Here is a 23,443-nt window from a genome sequence, read left to right as displayed (position 1 = left end):
TCTCCCTGGGGGTCCCTGACCCATTTTGGGTGGGGGTCCCAGGCAGGGATCTCTCTGGGGGTCTCCCTGGGGGTCTCTGACCCATTTTGGGTGGGGGTCTCACAGGCAGGGGCCATTTTGGGGGTCTCCCTGGGGGTCTCTCTGGGGGTCTCTGACCCATTTTGGGTGGGGGTCCCAGGCAGGGGCCGTTCTGGGGGTCTCACACTCATTTTGGGTGGGGGTCCCAGGCAGGGGCCGTTCTGGGGGTCTCACACCCATTTTGGGTGGGGGTCCCAGGCAGGGGCCGCTCTGGGGGTCTCTCTGGGGGTCTCTGACCCATTTTGGGTGGGGGTCCCAGGCAGGGGCCGCTCTGGGGGTCTCTGACCCATTTTGGGTGGGGGTCCCAGGCAGGGGCAGTTTTGGGGGTCTCTCTGGGGGTCCTGCCCCGCCTGCGCGGGAGCTCGAGGGGCTGCGGGCGGAGCGGCGGCGGCTGCGGCGCCTCCTGAGGCGGCGGCTCCAGGTGAGACCCCTCCCCAAAAACCCCCCTGAGACCCCCAAAAACTTCCCTGAACCCCCAAAAAACTGCACTGAACCCCCAAAAACTGCACTGAACCCCCAAAAACTGCCCTGGGCCCCCAAAAACTGCCCTGAACCCCCCAAAATTCCCTGAAGCCCCCCAAAAAAACCCCCAAAACTTTGCTGTCCTCCCCAAAAACTGCCCTGAACCCCCCCAAAAACTGCACTGAACCCCCCAAAATTTCCTGAAATCCCCCCAAAAAACCCAAAAAACTTCACTGAGCCCCCAAAAACATCCCTGAGACCCCCCAACACCTGCACTGAACCCCCCAAAATTCCCTGAAACCCCCCCAAAAAACCCACAAGACTTCACTGAGCCCCCCCAAAAAACCCCGAAAACTGCCCTGACCCCCCAAAAACCCCCCTGAAACCCCCCAAAAACCCCCCCACAACCTTCTTGAGCCCCCCAAAATCTCCCTGACCCCCCAAAACTGTCCCTGAACCCCCAAAACCCCTCATGACCCCCCCCAAAAATCTCCCTGAACCCCCCAAAAACTCTTTGGAACCCCCAAATCCCTCCTGACCCCCCAAAACCTCCCTGACCCCCCATTCCAGGGCAGGGGGCGGATCCTGGGGTAATGGAGGACTCTGATTGGCTGGGGAGTGGATCCTGGGGTGGTAGAGGGCTCTGATTGGCTGGGGAGTGGATCCTGAGGTGGTGGAGGGCTCTGATTGGCAGGGGAAGGATCCCAGAGGAAGAGAACGTTCTGATTGGCTGGGGAATGGATCCCATAGGGCTCTGATTGGCTGGGGAAGGAACCCAGGGTGACAGAAGGCTCTGATTGGTTGGGGAAGTATCCCAGAGGAAGAGAAAAGCTGTGATTGGCTGGGTAATAGATCCTGGGCTCACAGAGAGCTCTGATTGGCTGAGGAAGGATCCCAAAGGGAGAGAAGGCTCTGATTGGCTGGAGAATGGATCTTGGGGTCACGGAGGGCCCTGATTGGCTGGGGAATGATCCTGGAGGGCTCTGATTGGCTGCAGGAGCTGGAGGAGACCCAGCGGCAGATCGAGGCCGAGCTGGAGCGAGCGGCGACCGCCAAGAGTGACGGGTGGGGACCCCAAAACCCCCCTGGAACCCCAAAAACACCACCCCAAAAACCCCCCAAAATCCCCCTGGAACCCCCAAAATCCCCCTGGAACCCCAAAAACACCACCCCAAAACCCCCCAAAAATCCCCTGGGACCCCCAAAATCCCCCTGGAACCCCAAAAACACCACCCCAAAACCACCCAAAAATCCCCTGGGACCCCCAAAATCCCCCTGGAACCCCAAAAACACCACCCCAAAACCCCCCAAAAATCCCCTGGGACCCCCAAAATCCCCTGGAACCCCAAAAACACCACCCCAAAACCCCCCAAAAATCCCCTGGGACCCCCAAAATCCCCCTGGAACCCCAAAAACACCACCCCAAAACCGCCCTGGAACCCCAAAAACACCCCTGGAACCCCAAAAACACCACCCCAAAACCGCCCAAAAATCCCCTGGAACCCCCAAAATCTCCCTGGAACCCCAAAAACACCACCCCAAAAACCCCCCAAAAATCCCCTGGGACCCCCAAAATCCTCTGAAATACCCCCAAAACTTGACACCCCCAAAAGCCAATGACACCCCAAAAACCCCTCCTGGAACCCCAAAAACCGACACCCCCACAACCCCCTGAGACCCCCAAAATCCCTGAAACCCCAAAACCTCCCCTGGAACCCCAAAACCTCCCCTGGAACCCCAAAAACACCACCCCAAAACCCCCCAAAATCCCCTGGAACCCCCAAAACCACCCCTGGAACCCCAAAACCACCCCTGGAACCCCAAAAACACCACCCCAAAACCCCCAAAAATCCCCTGGAACCCCCCCAGAATCTCCTGATACCCCTAAACCCTAAATCTCGACACCCCCAAAATCTCCCCGGAATCCCCAAAAACCCCCCCAGAACCCCAAAAACCCCCCAAAAACTCAGACACCCCAAATCTCAACACCCCCAAATCCCCCCTGGGACCCCAAAAACCCCCCAAAACCTAACCAGGAACCCCCCTGGAACCCCCCCCAATCCCTCTGGGACCCCCTAAAAACTCCCCTAAACCCCAAAACCCCCCTGGACACCCCAAAACCTGACACCCCCAAAACCCAATGACACCCCAAAACTCTTCCTGGAACCTTAAACCCCCCCCCTCCGGGACCCCCAAAACCCGCCCAGCACCCCCCAAAAATCCCCCAAAAATTCCCCTGGAACCGCCCAAAACCCCCCCAGAACTCCAAAACTCCCCCAAAACAACGCCATGGGACCCCCAAAAATGCCCCCCTAAAACCCAAAAAGCGCCCTGGGACCCCCCAAACCCCCCCCCGAACACCCCCAAACCCCCCTGGAAACCCCAAAAGTCCCCTGACACCCCAAAACCCAATGACACCCCAAAAACCCACCCTGACACCCCAAAACCCCACCTGGCACCCACCCAAACCCCCCTGGGACTTCCCAAAACCCCCCCAGAACTCCAAAAACCCCCTGGGACCCCCCAAAATGCCCCCCCAAAATCCAAAATCCCCCCTGGGACCCCCTAAATCCCCCCCAAACACCCCCAAATTCCCAGAGCACCCCAAAATCCCGGCTCCCCCCCTGACCCCAGTGTCCCCCCAATGTCCCCCCAGGGTCCCGCGGGGGTCCCGGGGGTCTCTGGGGGGGTCCCGGGGGGCTCCGGACGAGGCCGAGCGGGAGCGGGGGCGGCTCCGGGAGCGGCAGCGGCGCCTGCGGAGCTTCCTGGGAGCCAAAGGGAGAGCGAGGGACAGAGCCGGTAACGGGGAACTGGGATGGGAACTGGGAATGGGAACTGGGAGGGACTGGGGGGACTGGGAGGGACTGGGATGGACTGGGAGGGACTGGGATGGACTGGGAATGGGAACTGGGAGGGACTGGGGGAACTGGGAGGGACTGGGATGGACTGGGAGGGACTGGGATGGACTGGGAATGGGAACTGGGAGGGACTGGGGGAACTGGGAGGGACTGGGATGGACTGGGAATGGGAACTGGGATTGGAACTGGGAGGGACTGGGGGAACTGGGAATGGGAACTGGGAGCACTGGGAATGGGAATTGGGGGCGCCTGCGGAGCTTCCTGGGAGCCAAGGGGAGAGCGAGGGACAGAGCGGGTAACGGGGAACTGGGATGGACTGGGGGGGACTGGGATGGACTGGGAGGGACTGGGGGAACTGGGAGGGACTGGGGGGGACTGGAAGCACTGGGAGCACTGGGATTGGGAACTGGGGGCACTGGGAGCACTGGGATGAACTGAGGCGCCTGCGGAGCTTCCTGGGAGCCAAAGGGAGAGCGAGGGACAGAGCCGGTAACGGGGAACTGGGATGGACTGGGGGGACTGGAATGGACTGGGAGGGACTGGGAATGGGGACTGGGAGGGACTGGGAGGGAACTGGGAGGGACTGGGATGGACTGGGAGCACTGGGATTGGGAACTGGGAGCACTGGGAATGGGGACTGGGAATGGGAACTGGGAGGGACTGGGAGCACTGGGATGAACTGAGGCGCCTGCGGAGCTTCCTGGGAGCCAAAGGGAGAGCGAGGGACAGAGCCGGTAACGGGGGAACTGGGGGGGACTGGGATGGACTGGGAGCACTGGGATTGGGAACTGGGAGCACTGGGAATGGGAACTGGGAGGGACTGGGAGGGACTGGGAATGGGAATTGGCGGCGCCTGTGGAGCTTCCTGGGAGCCAAGGGGAGAGCGAGGGACAGAGCCGGTAACGGGGAACTGGGAGGGACTGGGGGGGACTGGGGGGGACTGGGATTGGGAACTGGGAGGGACTGGGGGAACTGGGGGGGACTGGGATGGACTGGGAATGGGAACTGGGAGCACTGGGAGCACTGGGAATGGGAACTGGAGGCGCCTGCGGAGCTTCCTGGGAACCAAAGGGAGAGCGAGGGACAGAGCCGGTACTGGGGGAACTGGGATGGACTGGGGGGGGACTGGGAGCACTGGGAATGGGAACTGGGATTGGGACTGGGGGCACTGGGATGGACTGGGAGCACTGGGATTGGGAATTGGGGGCGCCTGCGGAGCTTCCTGGGAGCCAAGGGGAGAGCGAGGGACAGAGCCGGTAACGGGGAACTGGGAGGGACTGGGAGGGACTGGGATTGGGGACTGGGAGGGACTGGGATTGGGGACTGGGATTGGGACTGGGAGCACTGGGAATGGGAACTGGGATGGACTGGGAGGGACTGGGATTGGGCATTGGGAACTGGGGGCATTGGGAATGGGAACTGGGAGGGACTGGGATGGACTGGGATTGGGGACTGGGAGCACTGGGGGGACTGGGATGGACTGGGAGGGACTGGGAGCACTGGGAATGGGAACTGGGATTGGGACTGGGAGCAAACTGGGATGGACTGGGAGCACTGGGATTGGGCATTGGGAACTGGGGGGACTGGGAATGGGAACTGGGAGGGACTGGGATGGACTGGGATTGGGACTGGGAGCACTGGGATTGGGAACTGGGAGCACTGGGATGGACTGGGAGCACTGGGATTGGGAACTGGGGGCACTGGGATTGGGCATTGGGAACTGGGGGAACTGGGAATGGGAACTGGGAATGGGAACTGGGAGTGCTGGGAGGCACTGAGGGGAACCAAGGGGAGAGAGAGGGACAGAGCCGATACTGGGGGAACTGGGACGGACTGGGAGCACTGGGAGCAAACTGGGATTGGGAACTGGGAGCACTGGGATATTTTGGGGAGGATTTTGGGGGTCCCAGGGATATTTTGGGGAGGATTTTGGGGGTCCCTGGGTTATTTTGGGGGTCCCAGGGATATTTTGGGGGTCCCAGGGTTATTTTGGGGAGGATTTCGGGGGTCCCTGGGATATTTTGGGGAGGATTTTGGGGGTCCCTGGGATATTTTGGGGGTCCCTGGGTTATTTTGGGGAGGATTTTGGGGGTCCCTGGGATATTTTGGGGGTCCCTGGGTTATTTTGGGGAGGATTTTGGGGGTCCCGGGGATATTTTGGGGAGGATTTTGGGGGTCCCTGGATGTCCTGGGGAGGATTTTGGGGGTCCCTGGGGTATTTTGGGGAGGATTTTGGTGGTCCCGGGGATATTTTGGGGGTCCCGGGGTTATTTTAGGGGTCCCTGGGATATTTTGGGTGTCCCTGGGATATTTTGGGGAGGATTTTGGGGGTCCCAGGGTTATTTTGGGGAGGATTTCAGGGGTCCCTGGGTTATTTTGGGGGTCCCTGGGATATTTCGGGGGTCCCTGGGTTATTTTGGGGAGGATTTTGGGGGTCCCATGGATGCTCCCCCTCCCCAGCTCGGCCCCCCCTGAAGCCCCGAGCCCCCCCTGAACCCCCCGAGGGGATGGGGGAGGGGCTGGAGCCCCCCAAAAATGAGGAGGAGGAGGAAGAGACCTGGATGGACGGTGAGAGAGAATTTGGGGGGATTTTGGGGGGTTTTGGGGTACAAAAGGGTCTGGGGGAGGTTCCTATGTTGATCTTGGGGTTCCCACGTTGATTTTTGGGGTTCCCATGGTCAATTTTGGTGTTCCCAGGTTGATTTTTGGGGTTCCTCCATTGACTTTGGGGGTTCCCATGTCGACTTTGGGGTTCCTCCGTTGATTTTTGGGGTTCAGGGAAGGTTCCCATGTTGATTCTGGGGTTCCCATGGTGGATTTTGGGGTTCCCCCATTGGTTTTTGGGGTTTAGGGAAGGTTCCCATGTAGATTTTGGGGGTTGCCCCATTGTGGTTTTTGGGGTTCCCATTGTGGATTTTGGGGTTCCCATGTTGATTTTGGGGTTCCCCGTTAGTTTTTGGGGTTCCCCCGGTGATTTTTGGGGTTCAGCGAATATTCCCATGTTCAATTTGGGGTTCCCCTGGTGGATTTTTGGGGTTCCCCCGTTGGTTTTGGGGTTCCCCCCTTGGTTTTTGGGGTTCCCATTGTGGATTTTGGGATTCCTCCGTTGATTTTTGGGGTTCCCATGGTGATTTTTGGGGTTCAGCGAATATTTCTATGTTCAATTTGGGGTTCCCATGGTGGATTTTGGGGTTCCCCCGTTGATTTTTGGGGTTCAGGGGGGGTTCCCATGTTGATTCTGGGGTTTCCATTGTGGATTTTGGGGTTCCCATGGTGGATTTTGGGGTTCCTCTGTTGGTTTTTGGGGTTCAGGGAAGGTTCCCATGTTGATTTTGGGGGTTCCCATTGTGGTTTTTGGGGTTCCCATGGTGGATTTTGGGGTTCTTCCGTTGATTTTTTGGGGTTCAGGGAAGGTTCCCATGTAGATTTTGGGGGTTCCCATTGTGGGTTTTGGGGTCCCCATGCTGATTTTTGGGGTGCAGGGAAGGCTCTTATGTTGATTTTTTGGGGTTCCCATTACGGATTCTGGGGATTCCCACGTTGATTTTTGATTTTTTCCATATTGAATTTGGGGTTCCTCCGTTGGTTTTTGGGGTTCCCCCGTTGATTTTTGGGGTTCAGGGAAGGATCCCATGTAGATTTTGGGGTTCCCACATTGGTTTTTAGGGTTCCCGTGTTTATTTTGGGGTTCCCATGTTGATTTTTGGGCTTCAGGGAAGGCTCTTATGTTGATTTTTTGGGGTTCCCATATTGAATTTGGGGTTTCCATTGTGGATTTTGGGATTCCCCCGTTGATTTTTGGGGTTCCCACGTTGATTTTTTTTTGGTTCCCATGGTGGATTTTCAGGGTTCCCATGTTCATTTTTGGGGATCCCATGTTGATTTTGGGATTCCTCCGTTGGTTTTTGGGGTTCCCCGTTGGTTTGGGGGTTCAGGGAAGGTTCCCCTGGTGGATTTTTGGGGTTCCCATGGTGATTTTTGGGGTTCAGTGAATATTTCTATGTTCAATTTGGGGTTCCCCTGTTGGATTTTTGGGGTTCCCACGTTAACTTCGGGGTTCCCCCGTTGGGTTTGGGGGTTCCCATTGTGGATTTTTGGGGTTCCAGTGTGGATTTTGGTGTTCCCATGTTGATTTTTGGGGCTCAGGGAAGGTTCCCCCGTTGATTTTGGGGTTCCCCCGTTGGTTTTGGGGGTTCAGGGAAGGTTCCCATGTGGATTTTTGGGGTTCCCCCGTTGATTTTGGGGTTCCCCCGTTGATTTTTGGGGTTCCCATGGTGATTTTTGGGGTTCCCCTGTTGATTTTTGGGGTTCCCCCGTTGGTTTTTGGGGTGCAGGGGACGCCCAGAGCTTCTCTCAGTTCCTGCTGCTGACGGAGCAGCACCGGGAGCTGCAGGAGCTGCAGCGGCACCTGGGGCAGGTGGGACCCCAAAATCACCCCAAAATCACCCCAAAACCCCCCCAAAACCCCCCAAAATCCCCCAAATCTCCCCCAAAATCCCCCCAAATCCCCCCAAAATCCCCCAAAATCCCCCCAAATCCCCCCAAATCTCCCCCAAAATCCCCCCAAAATCCCCCCAAAATCCCCCAAAATCCCCCCAAATCCCCCCAAATCCCCCCCAAATCCCCCCAAAATACCCCCAAAATTCCCCCAATCCCCCCCAAATCTTCCCCAAAACCCCCCAAAATCCCTCTTAATTCCCCCAAAATCCCCCAAATCCCCCCCAAAATCCCCCCCAAATCTCCCCAAATCTCCCCCAAAATCCCCCCAAATCCCCCCAAATCTCCCCCAAAATCCCCCCAAATCCCCCCAAACCCCCCTCAAATCCCCCAAAATCCCCCCAAACCCCCCTCAAAACCCCCCAAAATTCCCCCAAAATCCCCCCAAATCCCCCCCAAATCCCCTCAAAACCTCCCAAAATCCCCCCAAAATCCCCCCCAAAATCCCCCTAATCCCCCCAAATCCCCCCAAAATCCCCCCCAATTCCCCCAAAATCCCCCCAAAATCCCCCAAAATCCCCCCCAAATCTCCCCCAAAAATCCCCCCAAATCCCCTCCAAAATCCCCCAAAACCCCCAAAACCCCCCAAATCCCCTCAAAACCTCCCAAAATTCCCCCAAAATCCCCCAAATTCCCCCAAAATCCCCTCAAAACCCCTAAATCCCCCCAAAACCCCCTCCCAATCCCCCCAAAATCCCCCCCAATCCCCCCTAAAACCCCCCCAAATCCCCCCAAAACCCCCTCCCAATTTCCCCCAAATCCCCCCAAAATCCCCCCAAATCCCCCCCCCAATCCCCCCCAAATGCCCCCAAACCCCCCTCCCAATTCCCACAAAATGCCCCCTAAATCCCCCCCAAATCTCCCCCCAAATCCCCCAAAATCCCCTCCGAATCCCCCCCAAAACCCCCCTAAATGCCCCCAAGATCCCCCCAAATCCCCCTGAAATCCCCCCAACCCCCCCTCAAAAGCCCCCAAAATCCCCCTCAAAACCCCCCAAATCCCCCTCCCAATTCCCTCAAAACCCCCCAAATCCCCCCAAAACCCCCTCCCAATTCCCACAAAATCCCCCCCAAAATCCACCCAAAACCCCCCCAAATCCCCCAAACCCCCCTCAAAACCTCCCAAAATTCCCCCAAATCCCCCCAAAATCCCCCAAATCCCCCCAAACCCCCTCCCCAGCTCGGGGCCGCGGTGGCAGCGGCCGAGACCCCCGAGGAGCCGGGGGGACCCCCGGGGGACCCCGAAATGGAGACCCGGGAGCTGCGGGAGCGGGAGAGGAGGGGCCGGGAGGAGCTGCAGCACCTGAGGGCAGGTACCGGGAAATTGGGGTTTGGGGGGGCAAATTTGGGGTCTGGGGGGGCAAATTTGGGGTCTGGGGGTGGAATTTGGGGTTTGGGGGGGCAAATTTGGGGTCTGGGGGGGCAAATTTGGGGTCTGGGGGAGGAAATTTGGGGTCGGGGGGGGCAAATTTGGGGTTTGGGGGGGCAAATTTGGGGGCCTGAGGGGTTTTTGTGGGGGGTTTATTTGGGGTTTGTGGGGGTAGTTTGGGGTCTGAGAGGGGGAATTTTGGGGTCTGGAGGGGCAGTTTGGGGTTTGGGGGAGGAATTTGGGGTTTGGGGGGGCAAATTTGGGGTTTGGGGGTGGAATTTGGGGTCCTGAGGGGTTTTTGTGGGGGGTTTATTTGGGGTTTGGGGGGTAATTTTGGGGTTTGGAGGAGCAGTTTTGGGTTTGGGGGAGGAATTTGGGGTCTGGGGGGGCAAATTTGGGGTCTGGGGCTGGAATTTGGGGTCTGGGATGGGGTAATTTGGGGTCCTGGGGGGAGGCAATTCTGGGGGAGTTATGGGGGGTTTATTTGGGGTCTAGGGGGGAAATTTGGGGTCTGGGGGGTGGAATTTGGGGTCTGAGAGGGGGAAATTTGGGGTCTGGGGGAGCAGTTTTGGGTTTGGGGGAGGAATTTGGGGTCTGGGGGTAATTTGGGGGCTGGTGGGGCAATTTTGGGGTCTGGAGGGGGCAATTTGGGGGGGTTATTGGGGTTTATTTGGGGTCTGGGGGAGGATTTTGGGGTCTGGAGGGGCAATTTGGGGTCCTGGGGGAAAATCTGGGGTTTGGGGGGGTAATTTGGGGTCTGGGGGTGGAATTTGGGGGGGTTATGGGGGGTTTATTTGGGGTCTGAAGGGTCAATTTGGGGTCTGGGGATGGAATTTGGGGTCCTGAGGGGCAATTTGGGGTCTTGGGGGGGTTTATGGGGGGCAATTTTGGGGTCTGGGAGGGTAATTCGGGTCCTGAGGGTTTTTTTGGGGGGGTAATTCAGCTCCTGGAGGGGGCAGTTTTGGGGTCTGGGGGGCAATTTGGGGGTCCTGGAGGGGCAATTTGGGGTCCTGGAGGGGCAATTTAGGATCTGGAGGGGTTTTGGGGTGTCCTGAGGGTTTTTTTGGGGGGTTATTGGGGCATTTGGGGAAGGGTTGGGGAGTTTTTTTGGGGGGGTCCTGATGGGTTTTTGGGGGGATTATGGGATTTTTTGGGGTGTCCTGATGGGTTTTTTGGGGGGTCCTGAGGAGTTTTTGGGGGGCCCTGAGAGTTTTTTTGGGGCGGGGGGTTATTGTGGTATTTGGGGGGGTGGGGTTTAGGGGTCCTGATGGGTTTTTGGGGGGATTATGGGATTTTTTGGGGGGTCCTGATGGATTTTTTTGGGGGGCCCTGAGAGTTTTTTTGGGGCGGGGGGTTATTGTGGTATTTGGGGGGGGGGTTTAGGGGTCCTGATGGGTTTTTGGGGGGATTATGGGATTTTTTTTGGGGGGTCCTGAGGAGTTTTTTGGGGGCATTATCGAGGTTTTTTGGGTGGTTTTGGGATTTTTTGGGGGGGGATATAATTTAGGTCTGGGGGGGAGGGTTCAGTGAGGACCCCCAGGTTTTTTTTGGGGTCCCCTCTGATTTTTTTTGGGGTCCCCTCTGATTTGGGGTTGGGGAGTTTTTTTTGGGGGGTCCTGAGGGGTTTTTGGGGGGCATTATTGGGGTTTTCAGGGGGGTCCTGATGGGTTTTTTGGGGGTCCTGATGGGTTTTTTGGGGGGCCCTGAGGGTTTTTTTGGGGCGGGGGGTTATTGTGGTATTTGGGGGGGGGTTTCAGGGGTCCTGAGGGGTTTTTGGGGGGATTATGGGTTTTTTTTGGGGTGTCCTGAGGAGTTTTTTGGGGGCATTATCGAGGTTTTTGGGTGGTTTTGGGATTTTTTTGGGGGGGATATAATTTAGGTCTGGGGGGGAGGGTTCAGTGAGGACCCCCAGGTTTTTTTTGGGGTCCCCTCTGATTTTTTTTGGGGTCCCCTCTGATTTGGGGTTGGGGAGTTTTTTTGGAGGGGTCCTGAGGGGTTTTTGGGGGGATTATGGGATTTTTTTGGGGGTCCTGAGGAGTTTTTGGGGGGCCCTGAGGGTTTTTTTGGGGCGGGGGGTTATTGTGGTATTTGGGGGGGGGTTTCAGGGGTCCTGAGGGGTTTTTGGGGGGATTATGGGATTTTTTTGGGGTGTCCTGAGGAGTTTTTTGGGGGCATTATGGAGGTTTTTTGGGGTGGTTTTGGGATTTTTTAGGGGGGGATATAATTTAGGTCTGGGGGGGAGGGTTCAGTGAGGACCCCCAGGTTTTCTTTTTTGGGGTCCCCTCTGATTTTGGGGGTCCCCCCCCCCCAGGTCTGGCGGAGCTGCTGGCCCAGCTGGAGGAGGCACAGGGGGACCCCGACCCCTCCCAAAATTGGGGGGACCCCTCCCAAAATTGGGGGGACCCCTCCCAAGATTGGGGAGACCCCTCCCAAAATTGGGGGGACCCCCTTTGGGAGCAGCTGCGGCGCCTGGAAATTGGGGTGACCCGGCTGCTGCTGCGGGGGGGGGGCACCCCAAAACCCGGTGAGGGAACTGGGGGGGGATTTTGGGGGGATTTTGGGGATTTTGGGGATTTTGGGGGAATTTTGGGGGGGGTTTGGGGTGATTTTGGGGGGGTTTTGGGTGATTTGGGGGGTTTTGGGGTGATTTTGGGGGGGTTTGGGGGTAATTTTGGGGTGATTTTGGAGGGTTTTGGGGTGATTTTGGGGGGTTTTGGGGGGGTTTGGGGTGATTTTGGGGTGATTTGGGGGGGCAATTTTGGGTGTGGCAGGGGGAGAATTTGAGGGTTTATTAGGGAAAATTTGGGGTTTATTGGGGGAAATTTTGGGAGGATTTGGGGGTTTATGGGGGGGTTTTGGGGGGCAATTTTGGGTTTGGCAGGGGGAGAATTTGGGGGTTCATTGGGGAAAAATTGGGGTTTGTTGGGAGAAATTTGGGGGAAAATTTGGGGATTTATTGGGGGAAATTTTGGGAGGATTTGGGGGTTTTGGGGTGATTTTGGGGGGCAATTTTGGGTTTGGCAGGGGGAGAATTTGGGGGTTCATTGGGGAGAATTTGAGGGTGTATTAGGGAAAAATTGGGGTTTATTGGGAGAAATTTGGGGGAAAAATTTGGGGGTTCATTGGGGAAAATTTGGGGATTTATTGGGGTAAAATTTGGGGGTTCATTGGGGAAAATTTGGGGATTTATTGGGGTAAAATTTGGGGGTTTATTGGGGAAAATTTGGGGTTCATTGGGGTAAAATTTGGGGGTTCATAGGGGAAGGTTGGGGGTTTATTGGGGAGAATTTGGGGGTTCATTGGGGAAAAATTTGGGGTTTATTGGGGGAAATTTTGGAAGAATTTGGGGGTTTATGGGGGCAAATTTGGGTTTGGCAGGGGGAGAATTTGAGGGTTTATTAGGGAAAAATGGGGGTTAATTGGGAGAAATTTGGGGGGAAAGTTTGGGGGTTTATTGGGGAAAATTTGGGGATTTATTGGGGAAAATTTTAGGATTTATTGGGGTAAAATGTGGGGGTTCATAGGGGAAGGTTGGGGGTTTAATGGGGAGAATTTGGGGGTTCATTGGGGAAAAAATTGGGGTTTATTGGCGGAAATTTTGGGAGGATTTGGGGGTTTTGGGGTGATTTTGGGGGGCAATTTTGGGTTTGGCAGGGGGAGAATTTGGGGGTTCATTGGGGAGAATTTGAGGGTTTATTAGGGAAAAATTGGGGTTTATTGGGAGAAATTTGGGGGGAAAATTTGGGGGGAAAATTTGGAGATTTATTGGGGAAAATTTTAGGTTTATTGGGGAAAAATGTGGGGGTTCATAGGGGAAGGTTGGGGGTTTAATGGGGAGAATTTGGGGGTTCATTGGGGAAAAAATTGGGGTTTATTGGGGGAAATTTTGGGAGGATTTGGGGGTTTTGGGGTGATTTTGGGGGGGCAATTTTGCATTTGGCAGGTGGAGAATTTGGGGGTTCATTGGGGAAAAATTTGGGGTTTATTGGGGGAAATTTTGGGAGGATTTGGGGGTTTTGGGGTGATTTTGGGGGGGCAATTTAGGGTTTGGCAGGTGGAGAATTTGGGGGTTTATTAGGGAAAAATTGGGGTTTATTGGGAGAAATTTGGGGGAAAAATTTGGGGGTTTATTGGGGAAAATTTTAGGTTTATTGGGGTAAAATTTGGGGGTTCATAGGGGAAGGTTGGGGGTTTATTGGGGAGAATTTGGGGGTTCATTGGGGAAAAATTTGGGGCTTATTGGGGGAAATTTTGGGAGGATTTGGGGGTTTTGGGGTGATTTTGGGGTGATTTTGGGGGGCAATTTTGGGTTTGGAAGGGGGAGAATTTGAGGGTTTATTAGGAAAAAATTGGGGTTTGTTGGGAGAAATTTGGGGGAAAATTTGGGGATTTATTGGGGAAAATTTTAGGTTTATTGGGGTAAAATTTGGGGGTTCATAGGGGAAGGTTGGGGGTTTAATGGGGAGAATTTGGGGGTTCATTGGGGAAAAATTTGGGGATTTATTGGGGTAAAATTTGGGGGTTCATGAAGCAATTTGGAGGTTCATAGGGGAAGGTTGAGGGTTTCTTGCAGAAAATTTTGGGGTTTATTGGGGGAAATTTTGGGGTTAATGTCGGAGAATTTGGGGATTTAACGGGGGAAACTTTGGGATTTATTGGGGGAGAAATTGGGAAAATCTGGGGGTTCGTGGTGGAGGATTTGGGGGTTCATGTGGGAGGATTTGGGGTTTAATTGGGGAAATATTTGGGATTTCTTGGGGGAAATGTAGGGGTTAATTGGGGGAAATTTGGGGTTTTATTGGGAAAAATTTGGGAGTCCATTGTGGAAAACTTTGGGGGTTCATGGGGGAGAATTTGGGGGTTTATAGGGGGAAATTTGGGGCAAAATTTGGGGGTTAATTGGGGGAAAATTGAGATTTATTGGGGGAAATTTAGGGGTTAATTGGGGAAATATTTGGGGCTTAATTGGGGAAAAATTTGGGATTTATTGGGGGAAATCCAGGGGTTAATTGGGAAAATTTTGGGTTTAATGGGGGAAATTTGGGGTTTTTTTGGGGGAGGATTTGGGGGTTAATTGGCAGAAATTTGGGGGGAAAATTTGGTTTATTGTGGGAGAATTTCGGGCTTATTGCAGAAAATTTAGGGGTTTACTGAGGGATAATTTGGGGTTTGATTGGGAAAAAATCTGGGATTTATTGGGGAAAAATTTGGGTTTTAATTGGGGAAAAATTTGGGATTTATTGGGGGAAATTTAGGGATTTATTGAGGGAAATTTAGGGATTTATTGAGGGAAAATTTGGGGTTTGATTGGGAAAAAATCTGGGATTTATTGGGGAAAAATTTGGGATTTAATTGTGGAAAAAATTGGGATTTATTGGGGGAAATTTAGGGATTTATTGAGGGAAATTTAGGGGTTTACTGAGGGATAATTTGGGGTTTGATTGGGAAAAAATCTGGGATTTATTGGGGAAAAATTTGGGATTTAATTGGGGAAAAAATTGGGATTTATTGGGGGAAATTTAGGGATTTATTGAGGGAAAATTTGGGGTTTAATTAGGAAAAATTTGGAATTTATTGGGGGAAATTCAGGGGTTAATTGGTGGAAAATTCAGATTTTAGGGTCCCCCCCCAGGTCCTGAATGAGCCCGTTTGGAGCCGCCCCCCCCCTCCGCGCCCCCCCAGCCCCAGGTGAGACCCCCGGGACCCCCCAGCAATGAGGGGGGGGGGGTCCCCTCCTGTCACAGCACCCAGGGGTGCCCCCCAAATAAATTCCCAAATTCCCACAGGGAGGAGCCCGAGGTGGGGGAGGAAGAGGAGGAGGAGGAGGAGAGACCCCTGAGCCCCCGAGAGCTGCGGGAGAGGGTCCTGAGAGAGGTGGGGGGGGTCCTGAGATATGGGTGGGGGTCCCAAACCCATGGATGAAGCTCCTGGGTCATGGGTGGGGGTCCTGGACTCATGGGGTGGTCCCAGATTTATGGGTGGGGGTCCCAGACCCATGGGTGGGGGTCTGGAGTCATGGGTGGGGGTCCCAGATTTATGGGTGAGGGTCCCAGACCCATGGGTGGGGGTCTGGAATTATGGGTGGGGGTCCCAAACCCACGGATGAAGCTCCTGGGTCATGGGCGGGGGTCCTGGACTCATGGGGTGGTCCCAGATTTATGGGTGGGGGTCCCAGACCCATGGGTGGGGGTCTGGAGTCATGGGTGGGGGTCCCAGATTTATGGGTGGGGGTCCTAGGGCATGGGTGGGGTTCTGGGATGTGGGTGGGGGTCCCAAACCCACGGATGAAGCTCCTGGGTCATGGGTGGGGGTCCCAGACTCATGGGTGGGGTTCCCAGATCTATGGGTGGGGGTCCCTGTGCCATGGGTGGGGGTCTCAGATCTATGGGTGGGGGGTCCCAAGCCCATGGATGAAGCTCCTAGGTCATGGGTGGGGGTCCTGGACTCATGGGGTGGTCCCAGATCTATGGGCGAGGGTCCCGGTGCCATGGGTGGGGGTCTGAAGTTATGGGTGGGGGTCCCAGACTCATGGGGTGGTCCCAGATTTATGGGTGGGGGTCCCAGACCCATGGGTGGGGGTCTGGAGTCATGGGTGGGGGTCCCAGATTTATGGGTGAGGGTCCCAGACCCATGGGTGGGGGTCTGGAATCATGGGTGGGGGTCCCAGACCCATGGTGGGGGTCCTGGGATGTGGGTGGGGGTCCCAGACTCATGGGTGGGGTCCTGAGATATGGGTGGGGGTCCCAAACCTACGGATGAAGCTCCTGGGTCTGTGGGTGGGGGTCCCAGATCTATGGGTGGGGGTCCTGGGATATGGGTGGGGGTCCCAGATTTATGGTGGGGGTCCCGATGCCATTGGGGGGGGGTCCCAGACTCATGGGTGGGGATCCCAGATCTATGGGTGGGGGTCCTGGCACTCATGGGTGGGGGTCTGGAGTTATGGGTGGGGGTCCCAGAGCCATGGGTGAGGGTCCTGGGATATGGGTGGGGGTCCCAAACTCACAGATGAAACTCCTGGGACCATGGGTGGGGGTCCCAGTTCTATGGGTGGGGTCTCAGATTTATGAGTGGGGGTCCTGGTACCCATGAGGGGGGGGTCTTGAGATATGGGTGGGGGTCCCAAACCCATGGATGAAGCTCCTGGGTCATGGGTGGGGGTCCTGGACTCATGGGGTGGTCCCAGATCTATGGGCGAGGGTCCCAGATCTATGGGTGGGGGTCCCAGACCCATGGTGGGGGTCCTGGGATATGGGTGGGGGTCCCAGACCCATGGGTGGGGGTCCCAGATTTATGGGTGGGGGTCCCAGACCCATGGGGGGGGGTCCTGGGATATGGGTGGGGGTCCCAAAACCGTGGGTGGGGGGGTCCCAGGTTTATGGGTGGGGGTCTCAGATTTATGGGTGGGGGTCCCAGAGCCGTGGGTGGGGACCCCAAATCCACAGATGGAGCTCCTGAGTCTATGGGTGGGTGGTCCTGGGTCCATGGGTGGGGGTCCCTGTGCCATGGGTGGGGGTCTCAGATCTATGGGTGGGGGTCCCTGTGCCATGGGTGGGGTTCTGGGATGTGGGTGGGGGTCCCAGACTCATGGGTGGGGTCCTGAGATATGGGTGGGGGTCCCAAACCTACTGATGAAGCTCCTGGGTCTATGGGTGGGGGTCCCAGATCTATGGGTGGGGGTCCCAGACTCATGGGTGGGGGTCCTGGGATATGGGTGGGGGTCCCAGATTTATGGTGGGGGTCCTGCTGCCATTGTGGGGGGAGTCCCAAGACCATGGGTGAGGGTCCTAGTTCTATAGGTGGGGGTCCCAGACCCATGGGTGGGGGTCCCAGATTTATGGGTGGGGGTCTGGAATTATGGGTGGGGGTCCCAGACCCATGGGTGGGGGTCCCAGATTTATGGATGCGGGTCTGGAATTATGAGTGGGGGTCCCAGACTCATGGGTGGGGGTCCCGGAGCCATTGGTGGGGATCCCAGATTTATGGGTGGGGGTCTCAGGTTTATGGGTGAGGGTCCCAGGGCCATGGGAGGGGTCTCAGATCCATGGGTGGGGGTCCCAGATCTATGGGTGGGGGTCCTGGCACTCATGGGTGGGGGTCTGGAGTTATGGGTGGGGGTCCCAGACCCATGGGTGGGGGTCCTGGAATATGGGTGGGGGTCCCAAGCCCATGGATGAAGCTCCTGGGTCATGGGTGGGGGTCCTGGCACCCATGGGGTGGTCCCAGATCTATGGGTGGGGGTCCCAGATCTATGGGTGGGGGTCCCTGTGCCATGGGTGGGGGTCCCAGACTCATGGGTGGGGGTCTCAGATCTACGGCTGGGGGTCTGGAGTTATGGGTGAAGGTCCCAGATTTATGGGTGGGGGTCCCAAAACCGTGGGTGGGGGTTCTGGGATATGGGTGGGGGTCTCAAATCTATGGGTGGGGCTCCTGGGTCTATGGATGGGAGTCTCAGACTTATGGGTGGGGGTCCCAAGACCATGGGAGAAGACCTGGGATATGGGTGGGGGTCCCATATCTATGGGAGGGGGTCCTGGGTCCATGGGTGGGGGTCCTAGGGCATGGGTGGGGGTCTCAGATTTATGGGTGGGGGTCCTTGTGCCATGGGTGGGGTCCTGAGATATGAGTGGGGGTCCCAAACCTACGGATGAAGCTCCTGGGTCTGTGGGTGGGGGTCCCAAGACCATGGGTGGGGGTCCTTCTGCCATGGGTGGGGTTCCTTAAACCATGGGGAGGGGTCCCAGCGTCATGGGTGGGGATCCCAAATCCACAGATGGAGCTCCCGAGCCTATGGGTGGGTGGTCCCAGGTCTATGGGTGGGGGTCCCGGATTTATGGGTGGGGGTCCCGGACACCCGGCCCCCCCTGAGCCCCCTCCTCACTCCCTCCCCCCCTCCCCCAGGTGCTGAGCCGCGAGGGACCCCTCCCCACTCACCGCTGAATTTGGGGGGTCCCTGAGCGCCCCCCCCCTCCCCACTCACCGCTGAATTTGGGGGGTCCCTGAGCGCCCCCCCCGTCCCCCCCACCGGATGTCAGGGTCCCCCACCCCACCCCGTTGCCATGGCAACCCAGTAAATATTTGCGGCTGTCGCGGTCGCGTTGCCCCCGGCAACGGCCAAACTTCCCAAAACAGCGCGAAACGGCCCAAAACGGGCCCGGGAGGGAGGGGGAAGTGGGGGAGGGGTGGGGGCACCGCCCGGTGTCCCCCGTGTCACCCACGCGAGGGCGGGGGTCGCACGTGGGTGCCCCTCCCCCACTTTGGGGATACCCCAGGGACCCCCTCAGAGCCCCCCCCCCCCGTTCGTGGTGATGCCCTGACGTCATTGCCCGGGACCCCCTGACGTCACACCCCTCTGGCCACGCCCCGGTGGGCACCGCCCGGAGTGACACGGCTGGGACCGGCCCGGCGGAGGGACCCGAACCCGCCCGAAGGGAACCGAACCGGGAGGAGCCGAACCGCTCCGGAAACACCCGAACCGGGAGTGTCCCGCTCTAATTGACCCAAACCGGGAGGAGCCGAACCGCTCCGGAAACACCCGAAACAACGGAACCGGGAGCGTCCCGCTCTAATTGACCCGAACCGGGAGGAGCCGAACCGTCCCGAAACACCCGAACCGGGAGTGTCCCGCGCTAATTGACCCGAACCCACCCGAGGTGACCCGAACCCGCCTGAGGAACCCGAACTTGGAGGAGCCGAACCGCTCCGGAAACACCCGAACCGGGAGTGTCCCGCGCTAATTGACCCGAACCCACCCGAGGTGACCCGAACCCGCCTGAGGAACCCGAACTTGGAGGAGCCGAACCGCTCCGGAAACACCCGAACTTAAGACTCGAAGAGGGACCCGAACCTGCCCGGGGGGCCCGAAAGAAGACCCGAAGTTGTCCGGAGGGACCCGAACGTATCCGAAGGGACCCGAATCCGCCAGAGGGAAGCCGAACCCGCCTGAGGGGAGCCGGACCCGCCTGAGGGAAGCCGAACCAGGAGGGACCGAACCGCTCCAGAGAGACTCAAAACACCCGAACCGGGACCGTCCCCCGCTAAGGAACCCAAACCCACTCAGAGGGGACCCGAACCGGGACCGTCCCGTCCGGAAGAACCCGAACCAAACCCCCTAAAACTCGTCCGGAACAACCCGAACCCACTCGGGTGAGTGCCGGGACCCACCCTGGGGTCGTGTGGGGAAGGGGGTGGGGGATCCCGGGGTGCCCCCTCCCCCGGAACTTTGGGGTCTCCCCCGAACCCTCGGGGGGTCTCCTGTGCCCCTCGGGGGTCTCCCCTGTCCCTCAGGGGTGTCCCCCGGACATTTGGGACCCCCCCTCATCACCCACAGGATGCAGCCAGCGCCCGGGTGGGGCGGGGCGACCCCAGGATGAGGCGGGGGGGGGGGAAAGGAAGGAGATTCTCCAAGGCCTTATATGGGCACAGCCCTGACCGCCCCCTGCCCCTGCATGGCCGGCACCCCCCAGACCCCCGGGGCGAACCCCAACATGGCCGGGACCCCCCAGACCCCCGGGTGAACCCCAACATTCCTGGGATCCCCCTCAGTGCAGGGAATTGCGCCTAAACCACAAGTTATTCAGTCCTTCCAGCCCGCCCAAAGCTCCTCAGGGGTCTGATATCCCCCCCACCCTCTGCAGCCCCCTCCCCACAGGGCCCTGTACCCCCAATATCCCTCAGGCCTTAATTCCACCCCAGTATCCCCAGTCCTGCACACCCCAAATCCTCTCAGTAACCCCAATACCCCCCTGAGCCCCTCATCTCTCCACATCCTTTGGGATTTCGCTATTCCCAAATTCCCCAGTCCTGCACACACCCCAAATCCCAGTGATGCTCCCCAATATCCCCAATAACCCCCCCAAATCCCCCCCTGAGCCCCTCATCTCTCCACATCCTTTGGGTTTCCCTCATTTCCTCTTTGCTGGGTGCAGACCCCCCCCCAGCCCCTCAACACCCTCAAGGTGTAAACCTGAGGGTAAAAATTTACCCTCAACCTCATTAAAAAAAAAAAAAAAAAAATTTACCCCCAACACCATTTAAAAAATACAGACAAAAAATTACAAAAAAATTTACCCCCACCTCATTAAAAACAATACAAACAAAAAAAAAAAATTACAAAAAATATAAAACCTTACCCCCAACCCCATTAAAAAAACTTACCAAAAAACCCCAAAACCAAAACTTAATCATTTACCTCAACCCCATTAAAAAAAAAATTACAATTAAAAAAAAGTTACAAAAAAATTTCCAAATTTTCCCCCGATCCCATAAAAAAAAACCAATATGGAAAAAAAAAATACAAAAAAATTTAAGAACTCACCCCCAACCCCATTAAAAAATAAATTTAAAAAAAAATTAAAAAATTTACCCACAACCCCATTAAAAAAATTACAGAAAAAAATAATAAAATTTACCCCCAACCCCTTAAAAAAATACAAAAAAACCAAAATTAGAATTTACCCCCAACCCCATTTTAAAAATTACAATAAAAAAAACCAAATTAAAATTTACCCCTAACCCCCCCTTAACCCCTCATATCCCTGGTACCCCCCCCCAGCCCCCAACACCCCCAATCCCCAAATACCCCAACACCCCCGGGACCCCAACACACCCCGGGACCCCAACATCCCCCAGGACCCCCTGATGCCCCAGTGCCCCCCATCTCTCCACAGCCCCCCTATCCCACAACACCCCAATATCCCCCAACACCCCCCAGCACCCCAACACCCCCTGGACCCCCGGACCCCCCAGTGCCCCCCATCTCTCCACAGCCCCCCTATCCCCCAACACCCCCCGGGACCCCAACACCCCCCGAGCCCCCCTGACCCCCCAGTGCCCCCCATCTCTTCACAACCCCCCTATCCCCCAACACCCCCCAGCACCCCAACACCCCAATATCCCCCAACAACCCCATGCCCCCAACAACCCCTGAGCCCCCCTGAGACCCCAGGGCCCCCCAGCTCTCCACAGCCTCCATATCCCCCAACACCCCCATATCACCCCAACACCCCAATATCCCCCAACACCCCCCAGCACCCCAACACCCCAATATCCCCCAACACCCCCAGTGCCCCCAACAACCCCCGAGCCCCCCTGACCCCCCAGTGCCCCCCAGCTCTCCACAGCCCCAATATCCCCCAACACCCCCATATCCCCCAACACCCCAATATCCCCCAACACCCCCCAGCACCCCAACATCCTCCAAGCCCCCCTGACGCCCCAATGTCCCCAACATCCCCCAGGACCCCCTGACCCCCCGTACCCCCCATCTCTCCACAGCCCCCGCCATGCCCGCTCCGTGCCGCCCCCCGTCCATCCTACGCTGCGTCCAGGCCCTCAGCGCCCTCCTGGCCCTGGCTCTGGCCGCTGCCCCCGGCTACTGGAACCCGGGCGAGGGCGACGGCTGCTTGTCCGCCTGGGCTTTATCCTTCGTCTTCACCACCCTCCTCCTCCTCAACGACGCCTTCCGCCGCCCTCCGCCCCGCCGCGACCTGCCGCTGGCCCTGGCCTGCGCGGCCGCCATGGCTTGTGCCACCGCCACCATCTTGTGGCCGCTGGGCCACCTCCGGGGACACGAGGGCAGCTACGGCCGCCCCCGCGCCCTCCGCGCCGCCGCCACGGCCGCCTCGGCCGTCACCACTCTGGCCTACGCCGCCGAGGTGGCCCGGGACCGGGCGCGACCTGGAGAGGCCGCCCCTTACCTGGCCACTCCCTCGGGGCTGCTCAAGGTGGCCGAAGCCTTCCTCGCCCTCCTTCTCCTCGGGCTGTCGGCCGAGCTGGGCGCGGCGTCGGGGCCGGCGGCTTTGCGTTGGTGTCTGGGCATTTTCTGCGTGTCCTTCGTGCTGGGGGTGCTGCTGGTCGGGGGGTGCCTGCTGGGCTGGGGGTGGTGCGGGTGGATGAGGGACCCCGAGGGGATGCGCTGGGGCTTGGGGGTCTATGCGGGGCTGGGGGTGGTGGCCTACGGGGCCACCACGGTGCTGTGGTCGCTTTACAGCTTCTCGGATGACATGGGGGGTCAATCACGGAGACCCTACGGCTGCCCGGCCACGTGCGCCTGGGACAGGAGCGTGCTGGTGGCCGTGCTCAGCGGCCTCAATTTGGTGGCGTTCGGGGTGGATTTGGGGCAGACGGGGAGGTTGGTGCTGTTGAGGGCCTGAGGGGGCACTCCAGGGTGAGCTGGGGGGGAGGAAGAACCTTAAAGGGGGGTCTGGGGTCTCCCACAGGTTGGGATCAGGGCCTTTGTGGGGGTCTGGGTTGATTCCTGGGGTGGCATCAGGCTCCCAGAAGGGTCTTGGATCCTCTATGGGGCAGGATTGGGATCCCAAGAGGGGTCTGGGGTCTCCTTCTGGAATGTATTTGGATCCTAGTGGGGGTCTGGGTGGCCCCCTGAGGGGGTATGGGACCCTAACTGGGGTCTGGTGTCCCCTCATGGGGTGGGATCAGGCTCCTAATGGGAATCCTGGACCCTCTATAGGGCAGGATTGAGCCCCTAATGTGGGTCTGGGGGTCACCCCAGAGTGGGATCCAGCCCCTAATGGGGTTTGGGGTCACCCCAGGGTGGGATCAGGCTCCTAATGGGAATCCTGGACCCTCTATAGGGCAGGGTTGAGCCCCTAATGTGGGTCTGGGGGTCACCCCAGAGTGGGATCAGTGCCTGAATGGGGTCTGGACCCTCTCTGGGGCAGGATTGAGCCCCTAATGTGGGTCTGGGGTCCCACCAGGGTGGGATCTGGCCCCTAATGTGGGTGTGGGGGTCACCCCAGGGTGGGATCCAGCCTCTCTGGTGGTCTGGGGTCTTCTCCTGGGGTGAGATCAAGGGTCTTGATTGGGATTCCTGGATCCTTTTTGGGGCAGAATCGGGCCCTTTTCGGGGTCAGGGTCCCCTCTGGGGAGATAATGGAACCCTAATGGGGACCCTGGTTCCTCTGTGGGGTTGGGATTCAGCCCTTGATGGGGGTCTGGGGTCCCACCAGGGTGGAATCGGGTGCCTGAATGGGGTCTGGATCCTCTCTGGGGCAGGATTGAGCCCCTAATGGGGTTTGGGGTCCCACTGGGGTGGGATCCAGCCCCTAATGGGAGTCTGGAGTCTCTCCTGGGGTGGGATTCAGCCCCTAATGGGGGTCTGGGGTCCCACCAGGGTGAGATCGAGTGCCTGAGGGATCCTTCCTGGAGGGATGGGGGGATCA

At 57.7% G+C, this 23,443-nt stretch overlaps 2 protein-coding genes across 2 annotated transcripts in view; both read left to right on the top strand.

Annotated features, from left to right (window-relative positions):
* LOC141726679 (uncharacterized) overlaps positions 1-18,234 on the top strand; it is a 21,004-nt gene extending 2,770 nt beyond the window's left edge. Inside the window, exons 5-14 of the mRNA XM_074531648.1 lie at positions 420-499; positions 1,538-1,605; positions 3,197-3,339; positions 5,859-5,966; positions 7,733-7,815; positions 9,075-9,207; positions 11,575-11,787; positions 14,896-14,951; positions 15,050-15,137; positions 18,162-18,234. Of these exons, the coding sequence (XP_074387749.1) occupies positions 420-499; positions 1,538-1,605; positions 3,197-3,339; positions 5,859-5,966; positions 7,733-7,815; positions 9,075-9,207; positions 11,575-11,787; positions 14,896-14,906 (839 nt within the window). The 3' untranslated portion in view covers positions 14,907-14,951; positions 15,050-15,137; positions 18,162-18,234. The remainder of the gene's footprint in view (positions 1-419; positions 500-1,537; positions 1,606-3,196; positions 3,340-5,858; positions 5,967-7,732; positions 7,816-9,074; positions 9,208-11,574; positions 11,788-14,895; positions 14,952-15,049; positions 15,138-18,161) is intronic.
* Positions 18,235-23,443, top strand: LOC141726747 (myeloid-associated differentiation marker homolog). Its single transcript, XM_074531795.1, has 3 exons — positions 18,235-18,913; positions 19,018-19,406; positions 21,537-23,443. The coding sequence occupies exon 3, from the start codon at positions 21,545-21,547 to the stop codon at positions 22,412-22,414; it is 870 nt and encodes a 289-aa protein (XP_074387896.1). The 5' UTR covers positions 18,235-18,913; positions 19,018-19,406; positions 21,537-21,544; the 3' UTR covers positions 22,415-23,443.

Source organism: Zonotrichia albicollis, chromosome 38 (genome assembly GCF_047830755.1).
Source record: "Zonotrichia albicollis isolate bZonAlb1 chromosome 38, bZonAlb1.hap1, whole genome shotgun sequence".
Lineage (NCBI taxonomy): Eukaryota > Metazoa > Chordata > Aves > Passeriformes > Passerellidae > Zonotrichia > Zonotrichia albicollis.
Note: the sequence above shows the minus strand (reverse complement) of the source record. Positions and strands in the feature narration are given on the sequence as shown.

Coding starts and splice junctions, on each gene's coding strand:
- LOC141726747 (XM_074531795.1), top strand. CDS start 21,545: ATGCCCGCTCCGTGCCGCCCCCCGTCCATCCTACGCTGCGTCCAGGCC.